The sequence below is a fragment of the Globicephala melas genome, chromosome 9 (assembly GCF_963455315.2).
Source record: "Globicephala melas chromosome 9, mGloMel1.2, whole genome shotgun sequence".
Classification (NCBI taxonomy): domain Eukaryota; kingdom Metazoa; phylum Chordata; class Mammalia; order Artiodactyla; family Delphinidae; genus Globicephala; species Globicephala melas.
This window is the reverse complement of record NC_083322.1, coordinates 36,982,035-37,001,472: the sequence shown is the minus strand read 5'-3', so window position 1 is coordinate 37,001,472 and position 19,438 is coordinate 36,982,035. Positions and strand designations below refer to the sequence as shown.

General features: G+C 39.0%; 1 protein-coding gene across 2 annotated transcripts in view; it reads right to left on the bottom strand.

Annotated features, from left to right (window-relative positions):
* Positions 1-19,438, bottom strand: part of DOCK4 (dedicator of cytokinesis 4) — a 476,638-nt gene that overhangs the window by 75,866 nt on the left and 381,334 nt on the right. For both annotated transcript variants that reach the window (XM_060305397.1, XM_030857580.2), the window contains exons 26-27: positions 17,607-17,705; positions 6,300-6,394 (exon numbers count right to left, since the gene is read on the bottom strand). In XM_060305397.1, the coding sequence (XP_060161380.1) occupies positions 6,300-6,394; positions 17,607-17,705 (194 nt within the window). The remainder of the gene's footprint in view (positions 1-6,299; positions 6,395-17,606; positions 17,706-19,438) is intronic.

Genomic DNA, 19,438 nt, shown 5'->3' with positions numbered 1-19,438 from the left:
GGAAGAGAAGACAAACAAGGGTTGGAACTTGGAGAGCAATGACATTTGGGGAATTTGTCCTTGTTAAACACTGCATCACCAAGGGCCTAGCCCAGTGTTTGTTGAATGACTATAGCCTCAAACCTGTATTTAAATGTATGCTTTGTAATAATTACTTGCTGTACTAGATAATTCTAAAATGTAAAGCTTGTAGAACTTTTTATACTTTTCTATAGATATTTTGAAGAAGAGACTGAAATTAAGACAGGTAAAGCTGATGGAGAAAGGCACTCCAAGTGGAGAGCACAGAATCTGCCAAAATGGGGAAGAAGTTAAAGGATCAGTAATTTTGCTTTCGGTGAAGGAAGCATGCAGTGAGGGTGAGGTAAAAAGAAAGAACAAGAATTGAAATGGAAGAATTTTTTAAAATTCCTTGACCTCCTCCTCCAGGCAGTATTGGCAAAAAATCACTCATGTCACAAAAGCCTCAGTTTTTCTGACCTATTAGGCTTAAACCTTAATGTATTCTTGCCTTTCCTCATGTATTCATTCTCTCTACCAGCTCCTCACAACTCACCTGGAGATGCAGTGTGCAGGCAATTCTTGTGTAAATATTTGCTATAACTATCAAAGTTTTTGGTACATTCATCTCAGTAATATATAGTTTTGATAAAAATCACTATCTTTCCTCCTGGACAGTAAAAGCGTTTAAAGATAATTACCCTAATAGAAAAACACCACCATCAACAAAAAACAATAGTACAATGGGTGTTCAACAGATCAGCTACTCTAACATAAAACTTTTCATGGTCAGTGTCACATACTCTGTCTTCCTTCCTGTTACTATGGAAAAAGTATCAATGCTCCTAGCTAAGGCCAAGCTTCCTTGTGTGCACTAGATCAGTGCTACTCTGAGTGTGGTGAGCTTCCTTCATTGAGAAGTCTCACCACAAAAAAACAACGTCAGATGAACTAAACTGCATGCTTACACAGTTGATTTAGTTTCCAGTGCAAGTCGATGGTGGACAGGTGCCACCCCTTAGGAAAGCTGACAGACAGGCACAATGAGAAATACTTGCTCTCATCCCTACTTGCCTATCCAAGGACACCGTTCCTTCACTTGGGCCTGATTTCTTTAGCACCATCAATATTTCTCTTTTCTGTGCCCTTCCTATCAGTGAACCAACATGCATAATATTCCAAATTTAGAAATGAATCCTAGTACTCATATCTCCTTCCAGATATAGCCCCATTTCTCTGCTCCCTTTTACAGCAAAATCTTCTAAAGAGCTGATAATTATTGCTTTCACTTTCTCAATTCCCATCTGTTCGCAAATTCACTCTAATGAGACTTTCATCTCCAACACTCCATGAAACAGCACTTGTCAAGGTCACCAATATCTACACCGCACTGCCAAATCCCAGGGATAATTGTCAGTCTTCATCCTCCAACCTCCCAGCAGCTCTTGATACTCCTTCCTTCATGAAATATTTTCCTCATACGGTATTATACCCTTCTGGTTCTCATCTTTCATCACAGGCTACTCCTTTTCAGTCTCTGTTGCTAGTTGCTTCTCAACATTCTGGCCTTTGAATGGTTGGCATGTTCTAGGGCCCAGGCTTAAGTAGTCTTCTCTTTTCAATCTATACTTTCTTCTAGGGTGCTCTCATTCAGTTTGATGGCTTCAAATACTACCCAATGCTAGTGACCCTCAAATGTATGTTTCTAGCCTTGACTTCTTCTCTGAGCTCCATACAAGCATGTCCAGCTGCTTCTCCTACATCTCCACTTGGGTATCTAGGAGCATCTCAAACTTCTGTTCAATACAGGATTCCTCACCTCTCCCACCCCTAACGCTACTCCTCTCTCAGCATCTTCCATCTAAGTGAAAGGCACCATCATTTGTCCTTCTGTTCAGGCCAAAATTCTAAGAGCTATCTTCAAATTTTTTTCTCTCTTGCCCACAGCCAGTCATCTGCAAGTCTTATCATCTCTGTCTTCAGAATTGATCTTCTCACTACCTTCATTGCAATCTACCTATTCAAGCCATCATCATCTCTTACCTGGACTGCTGTATTAAGCTCCTAACTGGTCCTTCCTGGTTTCTCTCTTGTCTCTCTACCCCCTAATATCTGGACCCTGTCTTCTTCCAACCTCATTTTTACTTGTTCCTTCCCTCCTGACATTTCTGCCACACAGTCTTTCAGCTCCTTGAATGTGCCATCTTCACTCTGACCACAGGGCCTTTGTATATGCTATTCCTGCTGATAAGAACAGTCTTCCTTTGCTATCTGCCTGTTAACTCCTGCTTTAGATTTCAGCTTCAGTCTCACTCCTTCAAAAAAACTCCTCCTATCCTAGTCCAGAACAAAGTTCCTTTCATAACCCCTCTCATAGAACTGTGCTTTTTATCTCTATGACATTTATTTTTACACGTTAGACACTGGAAAATATGTACTGAATGAATAGGTCAATGAATGAATGGATGACCTTCCTTAAAAATCTTTGATTCAATAAATCACTTATTTGCTACACAGATCTCATTTGAACGCTAAACTGGTGAAGGCAGTAATCAGCTAAACAATTCAGTGTTTGGTGGGAAAAAAACACACACAAAAAAGTATATGTTTGAAGCCAAATGCACACAAGATAAACAAAATAAGGGCCTGCAATTTCAGCTGCAGGGCCAGGGAGTTTTTACTCTTCTCTGTAAGTAAGTCTGTTACAAGATTTATCTCCTTGAAAATATGTATAAAGCTGTAACTTTATTTTTGTACTGTATTTTGCAATGTGTATGGAAGGGGGTGGAGAGAAGCTTGTCTCAAAGTGTCCTGTATTTTTGGTACTTAATTTTCATCTCCCTTATGTTCTCTTTCTCAGATTGAGCAGTTGTCCTCATCCTACCAAGAAATTACAGTGGACAGGCACAATAGAGCTTTGCAAGCAGGCAGAAGTCAAGTTTCTTATCCTTGTGAAATTTAGCCTGGACGCACTTACTACGTTACACAATGTGAGACATTCAGGTAGAAATAAACAAAAGACCATACTAATCGCCAGGTGTCTGTAGTCACAGCTTTCGGCAGGACTTCACATAAAGCAGGGAAGCTACAGGATTTGGGACAGCACAGTTGATGGAAGAAAGTTAAGGGCATTTAACTGACTTGAAAACACAGGAAGAAAGGACCAGCACATAACATAACATATTTTGCAGGATGAGCTATTCAGTTGAGTTCAAGTGTGGGGCAATGATGACTTCTCGGCCAGTTACTATAAATTTGACACGTATTAAGCAAACAAGTGGGTAGTAAAAGTGGGAGTTCAGGTTGAAATGCCTCTTTGAGGGGCCCTTATCAAATATTTGTCTAAGAAAGTTAGTATCATGGAAGAAAAGGTGGTCAACTTCAGGGACCTAGATCTAGCTTCTGCAACTTGCTTCTATACAGTTTAACAAAGTAAAAACTTTTTCCTTCTGGTGTGTGCTCTTTAACATATTTAAAATATCCTTAACATCTTTCAGAAATTTATTTTTCTACCAATATTACTGAGGTTAATATTTTTTGCAGATAAGGCACAAACAGCCAAAGGCTCATCTCTGAACTACACTGCATTTAGAGCACAAGAAAGATCCCACAGGCTTTCATAATTTGAATGGGAAATGGCAGTTAAATGAGGAGAGGAGAGGGAAACTGAACAGCAAAGAGCAGGTGGTCTGTTCCAACCTGGCAGGTGCTTTACCAGGCCCTGGGGTCCTGGTCTGTGAATCAGGTTGGATCTGCCACAGCCCTTCATCGCCAGTGGAAACGTAGTGCCAGATTCCTATCGGCACTGACTTGGGTGGCAATGGAATGATGTTATTGCATTCAGCAAACGCTTATGGCCTTTTTTCTTGGGTTTGCTATGGGACTAATCTTCTGTTTAAATGCATTACACAGAGCTCATCTCTAACAAAATCATGTTCCTATTTGGTTAACATTATAGATGAAACTCTTGAACATCATATGTTTACTTAAAAACAGAATCTAGACTTCCAAGTCTTCTACCCACTCATGTGACAATAAAGTCTTCCTAAATGGAGTAGAGATTTTTAGGTGGGGCAGAGCGTGATGGCATCTCATATCAAAAGCCACATGGTTGCCATGGTTTTCAGAAGCTCAAGCACCGCCTTTGTACAAAAGGAACAAAATGTTAAATTTACTTTCAGTTTGAATTTTTGCCACTGAGAATTCTTTTTTTTTTTTAATAACAGCTGCTGGTTTTCTTTCAATTTAATTAATTAATTAACTTATTGGCTATGCTGGGTCTTTGTTGCTGCGCGTGGGCTTTCTCTAGTTGCAGCGAGGGGGGGTACTCTTCATTGCGGTGCGCGGGCTTCTCATTGCGGTGGCTTCTGTTGTTGTGGAGCACGGGCTCTAGGTGTGTGGGCTTCAGTAGTTGTGGCTCACGGGCTCTAGAGCACAGGCTCAGCAGTTGTGGCTTGCGGGCTCTAGAGAGCAGGCTCGGTAGTTGTGGAGCACAGGCTTAGTTGCTCCGCAGCATGTGGGATCTTCCCGGAACAGGGCTCGAACCCTTGTCCCCTGCATTGGCAGGCGGATTCTTAACCACTGCACCACCAGGGAAGTCCCCCACTGAAAATTCTAATTCAACTCAAAATATCCCTCTGCACACAGGGCAGGCAGAATGGCCAAATGATGATGCTGTATGATGATGATGTCAGCAGCCTGGACCCCTTCCCATGTGGCTCCCTGGACCACTCCATAGCCCTTGCCAGGTACCCGGAATACTTGCTCTTTGGTAATAAGGGCAGATCCATGACCAACGGCTCCCACTTAAATCTGTAGCATCTGGACATCCAGATGAAGAGATATTTGATTCTACTCACAGATATCAAACTAAATATGCTAAACTCTAAAGAGAGCTATTTCAGGAGTCTCAATTAGTCTTCAAAATGGAAAAGCTGTTTCTGTACTTATGTAAAATATAATATGCCATATTATACTGTTTGTTACTTCACCAAGTTTTTAACACAGCATTTTAACACCTCCCCGTTTATAAATGTATACTGCAGCAGAAGCCATATTAGGCATATCTAATCAAAATCAAACCCTATTTTCCTGAGGCTGTTACCACCATCATATCTGGGCATCTGGGGAGGACATACAGCATCCTTGGCCTATGAATAGATACCTGGAGAATCTAACCTTCATCCTAAGCATGGGAGTGCTGGGGATGGGAGAAAAGGAAGAAGGAGAGGCAGGCATATGTGGGCTTGAAGGAAAGAATGCTTATGAAATAGGGTAAACTACAAGTGTGGAGATCAGGCCACTTTCCTAAAACAACTTCATCTTCATTTTGTATCCTGAGATACTAGAGGCAAGAAGGGTGACAGCAGATAAATCCATGACACTGTGCCCTCCAGGAACAGCTCCTGCCATTCTGACCATCCCCTACTCTCCTTTCCTGACTCCTATTCATCCAAGTATTGACCTCAGATCATTCTACCTCCCCCGCCCCCCGATATACTTAATACAAGCTAATCTAATCAACTCTCAGAGATTCACTTTTACATCAATAACTTCCCATATGTCTGTATCTAGTTCTGAACTTCCTTCAGAGCACTATTTCAGCCTTCTGCTGGTCACATTTCTCAGGTGTATAACAGGATCTTCAATCTTCATGTGTCCCACTCAAGGGTCATATCTTATTCCCAGTGCTCAGTACATGGGAGATGCTTAATGGATTCTGCTGAGTTAAAATGAATTAAGAAAGATCAGAAACGACTCAAGTGTCCAGCAACAGGGCTGGTTAAATAAACTATGGTACGTCTAGTTAATAGAATATTATACAGCTACAAAAGAAAAAGAAACCATAAATGAATGAGGAACTTTCTATGTGTTGATTCGGAAAGACTGCCAGGATTTAAGTGAAAGAGAGATGTGCAAGGGAGTTTATCTATTGTGCTACCTGCTAGGCTCTGCATAAAGGAACAATGGAAGGACATGTTAGAAACTAATAAAAGTGGTTACTTCAGGCTGGGGGTAGGTGATAAATAAGGTAATGGGAGGGGGACTTCTCAAGGCATACTCTGTTATATTGTTTGATTTTGAACTATGTTAATATATTACCTATTTAAAACAAATAGTAATCATTAAAAATAAACAAGCAAAAAACCAAAAAATGAGTGAGAAATTAATTCAGAGGCAAAGAAAAAGAACTCCAGGATTTGGAGGTTTCAAACTTGAGACCAAAGTGAAAAGACTGTTTTGCAGTCTCCTCTCCCCCATGCAATGAGCTGCAGTTATTATCAACGTAAATGTCTTACTTGTTAGCCACCAAGCGCATGACAGTCCAGTCCTTTGGGAACATCTCTGGGCGTATCAATATTCGGAACACAGTAAATATCTGCAGCAGGAAATCCTTGGATAAGGAGGAAAGAGACAATTTTACTGAGTTATTATAACTGTCAACACACACACACACACACACACACACACACACACACACACACACACACAGTGCTGTTGTTACCATTTCCAAAGCAATTACAGAGAAGGGAGCCCTATTTCAATAGTTTACCCAGGAGAGGGAATCATTACCCTTCCCATTCTTAGCACCCAGCTGGTTTGCTACCCTTCCCAAATGTTCCTTTTTCCTTCTCTTTCTCATGCACAGTGGAAATGACTTTTGGTTTTTCTTCACAAGCTCCAAAAATGTAGGTTTTAGAAATAAAATGGAAAACTAGTTAACAGAAGATTAGCAGGGAAATGTATTTTCTTTCTTCTATTACAGTGTCCTAAACTTCAGAACTTTTCAACTCAAGAGAACTGTAAATGGTCCTGGTTCGATTTTGCTTTCCTTTAAGTGGGTGTCAAAATTGAGAAATGTTTTGCTTAAGATGATTTTATGTTCATTAAAAAGCATCTTAAGCAAAAATCCCATATTTCTTAGAGGGCATTCTGAAGATGCAGTATTAATGGGATGCATGCAGTTTTATAGAATCTGAGGGTCCTATGCAGAATAAATAGAAATAATGGATGTACGCTAAGCTGAGCCCAGTGACAAGTCCTTAGAAGCTAAGAGAGTGTCAAGGTATTCTTCACAGAGATGCCATACCAGGGGGAGTGGTATTTACGGAGATGTTATCTTTAAACAGATCACCTGGAAACACTCTTGACAAGAAGCTATTGTCAGGCATGGAAATATTTCTTAAAACGTTACAAGAGATAGGTTCAAAGTGCTGGAGCACATTATATTTAACAAGGAATCAAGAAGATAACACACCGTAGGTAATGAATAAAATGGAGCTTGCCCTACTCCAAAAGAGATTGGCTCAATCTAGCTATCATTTAGATTTATTAACTAGAAAACTTAAAAAATTTTTTTGTAACTTAAGTACTGCTAGGAAAATATATTTAACAATCTGATTGAAGGCAACAGTATGGTTTTGCTTAGAAAAAACACCCCAAACACATGAGTTTTATTTATCAAACCCAACAATACATTATGTTAAGCACGTAAGCTGCTTGAACATAAGATTACGATTGTCACTCATACCATCAGAAGACAGAAAGATAGAAACTAGAAAACTAAGAAACAGGTGGGAGCTGTGTGTGTGTGTTTACATATTCTAACAGCTTTGATCAAACCCATAAATATTTTGACAAGAATTTATTTTAGCTTCTTTGGCTTCAGCACACATATGTTGATGTGTAGTACGTGCCATGTGCAAACATGCCCAATAGGTCATCTTTCTTTAAATGGCCAGACAGATCCTCCCTGTGTTGTCAGAATCACCAGTTTCCCAAATGTATTCTACTACGGGGTCAGATAATTTTGGGAAACACCTCCCATTCTAGCCCTCCCTTGGGATAGGAGGTCATTAGCTCACTAAAACTGTGAGAAGCCCTTTTTAATGCATTTCTAAAACTTATTCCAAATGGTTTTCTGGTTGACTCTTTTGAGTTTCCCAGACATGAACACATATAATCCCTGAGAAAAATGATGTTTGCATTTACCTTTCAAAGTGTTACAGCTCACTTTAGTTTCCTGTCTTGTTGCATTTGCTTAGATAGATATTAAAGAAAAAATCATGAAGGTGGTGAGTTGCTTGTTTTTTCACAGTCTACAAGTACTTAGGAATAGTTTAAATAAATTCTAAAATACTGATGTTTCATCTTTTCTCCTCCAATCTTTTAACGGAATTGGAAATTGGAGGCAGCACCCTTTGCGGGGGGAAATAGGAGAGTGTGATGTCCATTGCACTGAGAAAAAAACTGGCTGAAAAATTGGCGGCAGGAAGCAAGATATCTATCTTCTGGGCTAGCAACTTGGATCATTTTTTCGTAGTGCAGGGGACAAAGGTGACGTTATTCCAGGTATAGGAGCGGAGACAGACAACCTGTTTCTGTACCGTCTCATTTTTTTATTCCCACTTATCTCACAAAATATAATAAAAGGCGTGCCAGCATGGGACCTTGTGCCAATGCTTATGTATTGACATCAACCTTTATTTCCCTGAAGAAAACTTTTCAGTGTCTCAAGTAGGTTTCCAAGCTTTATCTACCTTTACAGAACCAAGGACATTCATTTGTAGAAACCTTACAATGAAAATAAAAGAACATTATACTGAGAATCAGGAAATCTAGATTGTAATCCTGCCTCGGTCATTAACTGGCTCAGTGACCTTGTTAATTTATTTAACCTCTCTGGAACTGAGCTCTGAGGAGAAGATTAAAAATAATTAATATGATCACGTATCTATTCATGCAGTATGCAAACATGTTTCTTATTTCTCAACTGTAGGCTAACGTTTTAGCAGATGGTAACACAAACACCCTCCACTGTGGTACTTACATGTAATTTAGTTCAGCAAGTATTTCTTGTCAGCTGCCGTGCGACAGGTTACATTTCAAACTCAGTTCCAGTGTTTTAAAGCACTAAGACCTGAACGCTAGATTCAGCATCCCCTCCCTTCCCTCCCCCAATACAATGGTATTTCCTTGTCTGTTCTGAGTACTTTTCAGCTCTGATTATTTCACTAAACAAGAACTTCTGCATAGATATGTGAAATTATTTTGCACACATAACGATAACTGAATAACAGATTTTTTTATAATCTAGAAAAAGAATACTGGTGTGATAATACTCCTGTTTGGACAGCACACAGAAATAAGTGTTTCATATGCCATCACTTCAAAATTGGCCGCCTGGGAGCAGTTTCTTTTCTGTTTGTTTACTTCAAATAGCACAACATGGTTACTTAACTGTATTCCGGTAATTATTCAAATAAGGGTTCAAAATAAAAAAAGACAAACAGGGAGGTGTTACTTTACAGAAACACTTTTTCTGCAGTGTAAAAGGTTCAAGTAAGAACGTTCATATGAAAACCTTCAAAAACAATAAAAAGTCTCACATTCAAATAGAAAAGAAAGCCGGAGCAGTTGTTATGATGTTACATTATCATTAACACTTATTCATTTATAAATATCGGGTCCTTTAATATGTGCCGGGCGCTGTGTAAGATGCTGGGGACACCTAGTGGGGTAAAATATACTCTTTCATTTATTCATGCAATAATATTTATGGAATGCCTGCAACATGCCACACCAGAGTTAAGTTAGTTGAATGTGACCTTTGCCTTCCTGGAGCTCAGAGTTTTGTGGGAGAGACAAATGCTAATCTATTTATGCACGTGGTACAAACCAGGATACATCTGAGGGCCAGGTATTCCACACAGAGGGAAGGGCACCTCCAAGCCTCAGACTCAAGACAGAGGTTGCCCAGGCTGCAAAGGGGAGTGGCAAGAAATGGGGCTGGTAGGTAAGTAGGGATAAATAAAAGATGGATAGGGACTTCCCTGGCCATCCAGTGGTTAAGACTCATGCATTCCAATGCAGGGGGAGGGGGTTTGATACCTGGGTGGGGAACTAAGATCCCACATGCCTTGCGGCACGGCCAAAAATTAAAAAAAAAAAAATTAAAAAAAAGATGGATAAATAGAAAGATAATGATAAATAGGGACCAATCAAAGGTAAATAAATAAATACAAGGTAAATAAATCTCATACCTTTTCCCTGGTAAGCAGTTTGGAAATTTATCCCAAGGGCGATGTGGAGACACTGAGGGGCTTTATGCAGACATGTAAGAGGATCAAATTCTGGTTTTACAAAGATTTTCTGACTACAATATATAACACATTGTTTTGTGTTTACATGTACTATAGTATCAGAATAGCACAGACAGAAATCAGGTGTATGAAACAGAACTGGGGAGGCACAGAAGGAGGCCTTTTGAGATCATGAAACTTGAGTTAAGGGATTTGGGAAAAAAGCATCATGAGGTACATAGACAGCCTGCAACACTGTCTCCTTATGTCAAGAGCAATGAATGGGACAGAGCCTTCTAGATACACATTTCCTTTACTTATGATTTAGACTATAGTCAATCTTATTTTAAAATTTTGCCAAATATTTCAAATGTGTAACACCCTTGATGCAAGGTCTGAATTCAATTAAAGAGTGTTAATAATCGTTATCACATTGAAACTAATATCCTTAAAATTGACTATTTAAGTACATCATGCAAAAATAACTCTCAAATGGTCCTCAATCCTCAAGAACTATAGAACTATTTTTCTGTAATAAAATAAAGACTATAAGTTGAAATAACTGTATGGAAAAAGATGGCTTCTGAAGCAGGCAGACATTTATTATGAGGGTTGATTCATTCAACAAAGATTTAATGTTCCAGGCTCTGTGCTTAGGACACAAAGACAGAGCCCCTACTCTCAGAGAGCCCACAGTCATCAAGAATACAAGGAAACAACAAATAATAACATGTATTGTTGCACATGCTGTCACAGAGGGGGACTGCAGTCTATGAAGGCTTCATTTAAAAAAAGTGATACCTGGGCCGGATTTTACTGCAGGAGCTGAAATCAGGGAAGGGATTAACGGGGTACAAATTAGGCAATGGACGTGAGGTGTGGTGGAATAGGCATTTCAGGTAGACAAAAAAAAAAAAAAAAAGACCCAGAGGAATTAAAAATTATCTATATGGTTTGTTAGGAATATACAAGTAATCGTAGTAATCTTAAGTGACTGGAATGAAAGGTATTTGGAAAGGGATGGAGGACAACGAGGATGGAAGGTAGACTGAAGTTAAGGAAGACTTGACGAAAAGACTGGACTTTGTCCTGCAGTTAATGTAAAGTCCTCAGAGTTTTAAAGTTGGCCTGAGACTTGATCAGATATGATTGTTGAAAGCTAGTGGGCCAGTATAAGGGAGACAATGAAAGGTAATAATAATGTTGTACATAACTTCCAGAACATGTACACTGTCAGGCTTAGAGCAAGATCACCACAGTTCTATATGAAGTCACAATCAACATAAAACAGGAGTCTTACTGCTCTCTATATGCATAAAATGCCAGGAATATGGCCCCAGTAGAAGGTAGGTGTATAATAAAACATTACTGACTACAGAAGAAGGAAAAAAAAACCCCAATCACTGCTTAGTTTTTGCTTTTGTTCATTTCTAAAATAATGGCATGTTCTAGAGAAGGAAGGAAACAATGCAGAGGACCAGCGCTCAGGTCCGCGCTCCTACACACTTCAGGCGACGCTGTGACTCACAAGTACTTGAGGACCAAGGAGAAGAAATGGCCTACTGTTCACAATGCTGGAAGCCACTCCAACAGTAACCCTGGAGACACCCAGGTTCTCCAAGCAAGAATGAAGTTTAAAACTGCACTAGGCTTAGCAGATACTTGAGAATTACACACTTTCAACCTTCATTTTGACTTAGAGACCCATGGGGAAACGCTAGGCCAAATCTCTCTTTGAATTGATAAGAAGAGAAAAAAAGCAGTGATGCTAGGCATAAAGAACAACCAAAAAAAGATTCATTTGAAAATCTCAATATATAATTTGTCAGTATCAATTAAGATTAAAATGTATATATCCCATGATCCAACAGTTCTACTTCCAGAAATTCATGCTACAGCAATAAGGGCACAAATCCATAGAGATATATGTATCAAGATGTACACCACAGGATCCTTTCTAATGGCAAAAATCAGAAACATCCTGAATGCCCACTAAAAGGGAAATAATTATGGATCATCATATAATGAGATTCAGAAGAATGAATAATGTACTGGGCTATATAATGTCCATGGTATATTACTGTGTGAAAAGACGTGCAACCAGTATGATTCCATTAAAAAATGCGCGTGAGGATACAGCATAGAAAATAGTCTATGAGGATACACCCCTATGTGTTAACAGCAACTATCTCTGGGGAACAGAATCATGTGTGTGGAGGAAAAGAGGACATACGCTTTATTACTTTAAACCAATAGGGTTATGTGGGATTTTTAGTGTCTAATCCCAATAACAGTTATCATTTTTCATTAATATCACTCTATTAAGTTGTACCTTTCCTTACTGATCATTCCCTTATTTACTCAATTTCTAACCTAAATGTAGATACAAAAAAATCTGCCCCCCCAAATCCCAAACTCTCCCTCTGCCAATTTAGCCTTTTTAGACGTCCTCACTTCATGACTAGAACTACCTCATTACTTTTAAAGAGCTGACAAAGCAAATGTTATACAATTTGATAGCAAAGATTTTCGTTTAGGGAAGTTTATTGAAGTGTAGGCAAAAGCTGAGTTTAGCTGCCTGAGCAAAGAACTGAGACGTTAATAGAATTCCTAGCCCTCGCAATTACTTGGGAATGATGATAGTATCAATCTTCATCGCAAGGGGTAGTGAAATGAGATGCTGCAAGAAAAGAGTTTAGCGCTGCATCTGCTTCATGGCTGAGGGAGTGGGGCTGGGGAGGTACTACGTAACTGTTAGCCATTATCACTCTTGTTGCTTATACATATCACACTCATTTACAACTTATGATTTAGATGCCCCGATAACATTAAGGCATTAACAGAGATCGGTTTATTAGTCTTGATATTCCCAACATCTAGCCAAGGTGCTCAACAAATGTTTACTGAGTCAAGCAACTGACATAATAAAATAATAATAATAGTGCTTACCTCATGGGGTTCTTTTCAGGATTAAATGAGTTAATATTAATCAGCCTCTTAGAACAGTGCCTTACATGTACTAAGTTCTATATAAATGTTTGCTGTTTGAGGTCGTCAGTTCCTTTACCACAATACCCAAACCCCACAGTCCTCTAAGATTTTTGGTTTTATAATACATTTGGCAGCAAAACCTTACCCAAACTACTCATAGTCTTTATTTATCCCACCTAGAGCGAATATTTTATTTAGCTGCAGAAATACTGAGATGTTTGATTATACAGTTGACCCTTGAACAACATGGGTTTGGACTGTGCAGGTTCACTTATACAAATATTTTTTTCAATAGTAAATACTACAGTACTACACGATCTGCAGTTGGTTGAATCCGTGGATGCAGAGCCATGGATGTGGAGGAAACATGGATAGAGAGGAACCACGTGTACAGAGGGCTGACGCTAGGCTATATGTGGATTTTCAACTACACATAGTTCAAGGGTCAGCTGTAGTTGCTACCCCCAATTCTACTGGAGGTGCTATATGATACTATACAGTATATGTGCCATATTATCTTTCTGAAATCTCAAAAATTCTGATTTCTGCAATACATTTGGTAGAAGGACTTCAGACAAGGGACTAGAGATCAGTGCTATCATCTTCAGAAAATCTTGTAACATAGATTTCAGTACCATAAATATGGATACTTGACTTTGAAGAAAATTGAGAACAGGAAAACTTTACTTGTTAAAAGGTGGTATCTGAACTTTTAAAATACAGATTAAAACCAGCTGACTAATTAGCCTTTAGTAAAATAAATGCCCTCCAGTCTGCCTTCACTCCAGTTATCCCCCTTCCATTCTTACACTGGGGAAGGTGTCCTTCCTCCCAGTCAGTCCTTCCTCCCAGTCAAGGCTAATTAGGTCCCTCCTGCTGCTTTCTTAGAGACCTCCCCCTGTGAGTTAGGACCTCTTTTATCTTCAGTGTCTCCCTCTCCACCAGCTCTGATCATTTTTATTTAAATATGTTTAAGTCTCCTCCATGATAAATATTCCTCTGACATCCCAAGTTCTCCTTCAGTAGATACCTTATACTCCTCTTCTTGAAACACTGTCTACATCCATTATATCTTTTTCTTTTTTTTTTTAAAATTCCTCAGTCCATGACATCTTGGCTTCTACCCTCACCAATGCATTGAAAATGCTCAAGTTCACCAAACATTCGATAATTCAATAGTGCAACCAGATAGGTCTTTCTTAACACAAATGTGATCATGTCTGTCCCTTCTTAAAACCCTCCATAGTTTTCCAATGTCCTCAAAATAAAGTCTATGCACATTCACAGAGCCTTATGTCTTACATCTCTCTTCCTCACACTGTACAGTCGGTCTATCAATCTACAAATGTTGCCTGAATGCCTACAGCATGCTAGGCAAGTTCTGCGATCTGAGGATACAGCAGTGAACCAGCTGTCGTTTCAGACATCAAGAAGTTTATAACCTAGTAGCTAGGAGTTGGGGATACAGATAAACAAATAAACAAAAATATTCCAGATTCGAATAACCGTTATAAAGGTGGAATGGCAACTGTGGTATGTCAGTTAAGGATATTCAGGTGATGTTTTAGTTGAGAGATCTGAATGTCTCAGCCAAAGATGGACAGCACACGCCCACCCAGCTCTCAGCTGAGACCTCCCTTGGGGAGTTTTCCTCTAGCCTTGAATTGGGGCTGGCAGCAATTCCTAGATGCTCCAAAGCACTGTGTGCTTACTCTGTGTCTTCACCACTCTCATTTGCCTATGTTACCGCCCATTACCAGTTTGACTCTTCCCCCTATAGGAACTGGCCTTTTTGTTTCTGGTTACATAATAATGCTGGTAGCACTTGGTACATCGGAATTGCTCAATCTGAAGGACAGATAGAGTAATTAATATTGTTAAAAAAATTTCCTTGGCCTGAAGGCCCAGGTTTTTTTCTTATTTTTTTTTAGGCCCGGCTACTTTGAAGTGGGAAACATGTGTCCCTTGAAAAGGTGTGTGGCTGACTGAAATGAGGGAAAGCCACATAAAACACTTTATTCATTACTTTCATTCGCTTTATTATTGTTAATATGACTATTAAAGCATAAAACTCAATAGCTAGATTAAACAAATCATGTTTTTCAACTTATGCTTTTCTACTATTTTTTTCTCATTCCCAGGACCTGTGAAAATATGTAATTTTTCCTATGTGAAATTTTGAAATACGAAGTCATAGACTTCTTGAGTAAAACCTAATGGTTCCTCAGCTGTGTTAAATATTCAACTTGTGATGAAAATTAATAACTGCACGATTATTTTCCTTTTTAACCATATGGGTTTCTGTATGTAAGTGGGTAAGTTCTAAGATCTTTATCCATTTTTAATTCTAAACTCAAGATTAAATATAAGCACGAAAACCATGATATTTTCAGGCTTGGGCACATGCTAATCAACTGTCAGATAGATTACATCTGCCCAAACCTATTCTTTGTTTCATATGACTCAGCTTGTCAACTGATCCAAGGTAACTGAAAGATTCTTCTGAGATGATACAACAGTTAAAAGTCAAAGATAAGTGATCCCTATGCGTTATCTATATTGAAAAAAATCTAGAAATCTTCCTCTAAGGCACTATGAAGGCTTGTAATCATGCAAACGTTACACCTATAACCTATAGGTGCCTATAACCACTGTCTTATAATTCTCCATCCCCAAGTGATAGGGATAGAGTAGGATAATTAAATAGTTTGTTTAGCAATCCCACTAGGGAAGGGAATTTTAAGGAAGTCTGGGAGACTGTTGTAAGCTAATGACCACTCAACAAAATAATCCAGTAACCTAGCAACAATCTATACTACCTTTTAGGAAGAGCAGGTGCATTCAAGGGCCAGGCACACTCAAGCCACAAGTCCTGATAGTTAAAACACAAGAGAGTAGGTATGGGATCTGAATCATGTTACACGAAGTCAGGGAATTAATGGTCCTTGAAGACTAGCATTCTGCATGTAGCCAAGACAGGAATATAGGTGAAAGGGGAAAGAAACCAGGTGAAGGGGGACATTATACCAAAATCTGAGATGAACTACCATATTTAAGTATATGTTAATACACTTTTGCTAATACACATATGATTTAAATAGCGCCATGACAGTCCCGGTTAGACCATAGGGGGTCAAAGGAGGAACTAATGATGTAAGCCTTGACATCTACCCAAAAATGAGGAAGAAGGTCGTCTTCTCCCCTCCCCACTTTTTCTTTGATTATAAAAGTGTAGCCCTCTTTGTTCTTGGGGCCATGCTCCCTTGCTGGCCAGCTTCTATCTCTCACAAGCATCCTATGCTAATAAACTCACTCTTTGCCTATAGCTTTGCCTCATGCTGACTTCTTTCTCTTCTGAGACAAAAGAACCTGAGCTTCAGTAGGTCCTGATACCAGGTGAGTAGTTTCAATTAAAAGACAGTGGGTTCAAATGTAAAATAGATAGCTAGTGGGAAGCAGCCGCATAGCACAGGGAGATCAGCTGGGTGCTTTGTGACCACCTAGAGGGGTGGGATAGGGAGGGTGGGAGGGAGACACAAGAGGGAGGAGATATGGGGAGATATGTATATGTATAGCTGAATCACTTTGTTACAAAGCAGAAACTAACACACCATTGTAAAGCAATTATACTCCAATAAAGTTGTTAAAAAGAAAAAAGACAGTGGGTTCAAGTCCCCTCCTAGGTCAGAGACGGTGCGTTTAAGTCCCAATCTGCGGGTGACTTGGGTTCAAGTCCCAGACCGTGGGTTCGAGTCTCAATCTGAGTTTTGGCTGGGTTCAAGTCCCATCCGAGAAAGAGTATGGTTTCAACAGCACTTAAGTGACCCTTCCATTTTGATGGTTTATGTATGAAGCTGTCTAGAAACTGAAGCGATGGAAGAGAAATAAAAGTAAATACGGACAGAAGATAGGTCATTCCTGTGACTGAGGACAATCAGCTTCTAAGGTTTTAGTGAACACCATGAAGGAAGTGTTAAAGTCACCTAAATCTTAGCAAGGATTGGATTTTTACAAACCCAGCATCAATATCTTCCATTTAATGTCACTGTCAGAGTAGCACAGCATATTGATTAGACCAAAGCCCACAGAGAATGGCAAATACAGCTCTGCCTCCCTAGTCAGAATGTTGTAGCCAGAACTTCTCACTGTGTTTTTAGAGGGATGAAATCAGCTAATATTGTAATACATACTCCCTTATCTGCTATTAAGGCAATATTTCTAAGTCCACTTAACTAGACTCAGTCTATTTGCTTTTGTCTCATTAGTTCTGTTATTCTGTTTCTAGGTTACTGGACTTTGATGGCAGGCATTTCAAATCCTATATGCTTGTCCAAAGTAAGAATTAATTGCTTGGCTTGAGTACAGAAATTTTAAAGAATCAAGACAGAAGAGCAAATCTGTGCATAAATCTGATAAAAAACAGAATTGAATGGAATCAGGTAAAGCAATTGTCAAAAACCCATCTGAACCATGATGAATAAGAACAAGAGAAACTAAAAAGATATATTAGACACTTTAAAAAATGCCACTTACCCTTAGTTCCTCTTTCGTATTGAAACTATCAAGAAGCTGTTGATAATGTCTATCTGTCATTTGCCGTAACAGGGACAGGAGACAAGCAACAAACTCCCCCTAAGAGAAAAAAAAGGAAGCATGTTTTTTACTAAGTACATAAAAAAACATCAGTAACTTACCTTCAACTGATCTCAAATAGAACACTTGAAAAGAAAACCCACTATGATCCAAATTTACCCTATGATGTTGTCTTAATCTAAATTAACCATAATATTACAGTAAAATTTCTCCCTGTAATGATTACCATTTACTTGGTACACATGCATTTTACAATTTAGAGTGGGGACTTCCCTGGTGGCACAGTGGTTAAGAATCCACCTGCCAATGCAGGGGACACGGGTTCAATCCCTGGTCCAGGAAGAGCCCACATGCCGTGGAGCAACTAAGCCCGTGTGCCACAACTACTGTGCCGCAACTGAGCCTGCAAGCCACAACTACTGAGCCCATGTGCCACAACTACTGAAGCCCGCATGCCAAAAGTACTGAGCCCGTGCGCCTAGAGCCCATGCTCTGCAACAAGAGAAGCCACTGCAATGAGAAGCCCGCGCAACACAATGAAGAGTAGCCTCCGCTCACCACTACTAGAGAAAGTCCGCACGCAGCAACAAAGACCCAACGCAGCCAAAAATAAATAAATAAATAAATAATGAAAAAATAAAATTTAGAGTGGATTTTTTTTTAACTTGGGTGGAAGCTTTTCAGTAGGGAAGTAACTCCACACACTTAAAGAAGATAATGTACTGAGGCTCCTGACCATTTATTAAGCATTTACTATGTCTTCACTCATTATACTGTTTGAGCCTCATATCAGTGTTATAAGGTAGGGGGTATAATATTAATTTTTCTTTTTATTGAAGTATAGCTGATTTACAATATTGTGTTAATTTCTGCTGTACAACACAGGGAATGCTAATTTAAAGAAAGTAAAATGTAGGTTTGGTGGGCTAAAAGACTTGCCCAAAGTCACACAGCTAGAAACTGGCAGAGCTGCAGTTATTCCTGCGGTTTTCTACTCCAAAGCTCTTCCTGTACCTTCATGCTCCATTTTTGAACTCACATGACCTTCTCCAGCTCATCAGTGTTCATCTGCTGACTTGTTGGGTGTCAAAAAAGCCATACATTGCATAATGTTTGTTTCAATCTCCTTTTAAGAACAGTTTAGTTATTTTTTTAAATTTATTTTATTAAAGTCTAGCTGATTTACAATGTTGTGTTAATTTCTGCTGTACAGTAAAATGATTCTGTAATACAGAACATATATGTACACACTTTTTCTTATTCTTTTCCATTATGGTTTATCATAGGATATTGAATATAGTGCTATATGGTAGGACCTTGTTTATCCATCCTGTATAAACTAGTTTGCATCTGCTAACCCTAAACTCCCAACCCACCCCTCCCCCATCTCCCCTCCCCCTTGGCAATCACAAGTCTAAGAACAGTTTAAGTTAACTGTGATTCTTTTGTGCTTGGGTGCTACGTGATTGACTCCTACAAAGTCCAAATCTTAAAAATTAATAATGAAAAAGAAAAAATATATATAGCATCCATAGATTTGAAGACTTATAAAATTGCTATCACTTGTATTTCCTGATGCATTTCTAACTTAAAATATATGTTTTCAATGCAAACTTTTTTGCTCAGCAAAGAATTTATCTACTTTTAGTTACATTTAAAACAATACAAGCACAACAGGAGAAGTAATCAGTGGTAATTGACTGTGCATTTAGAGAAATTCAGTTTAATTGGGAACTGGTTTCTTTGAGTTTACATGGAAAAAGATTACAGGC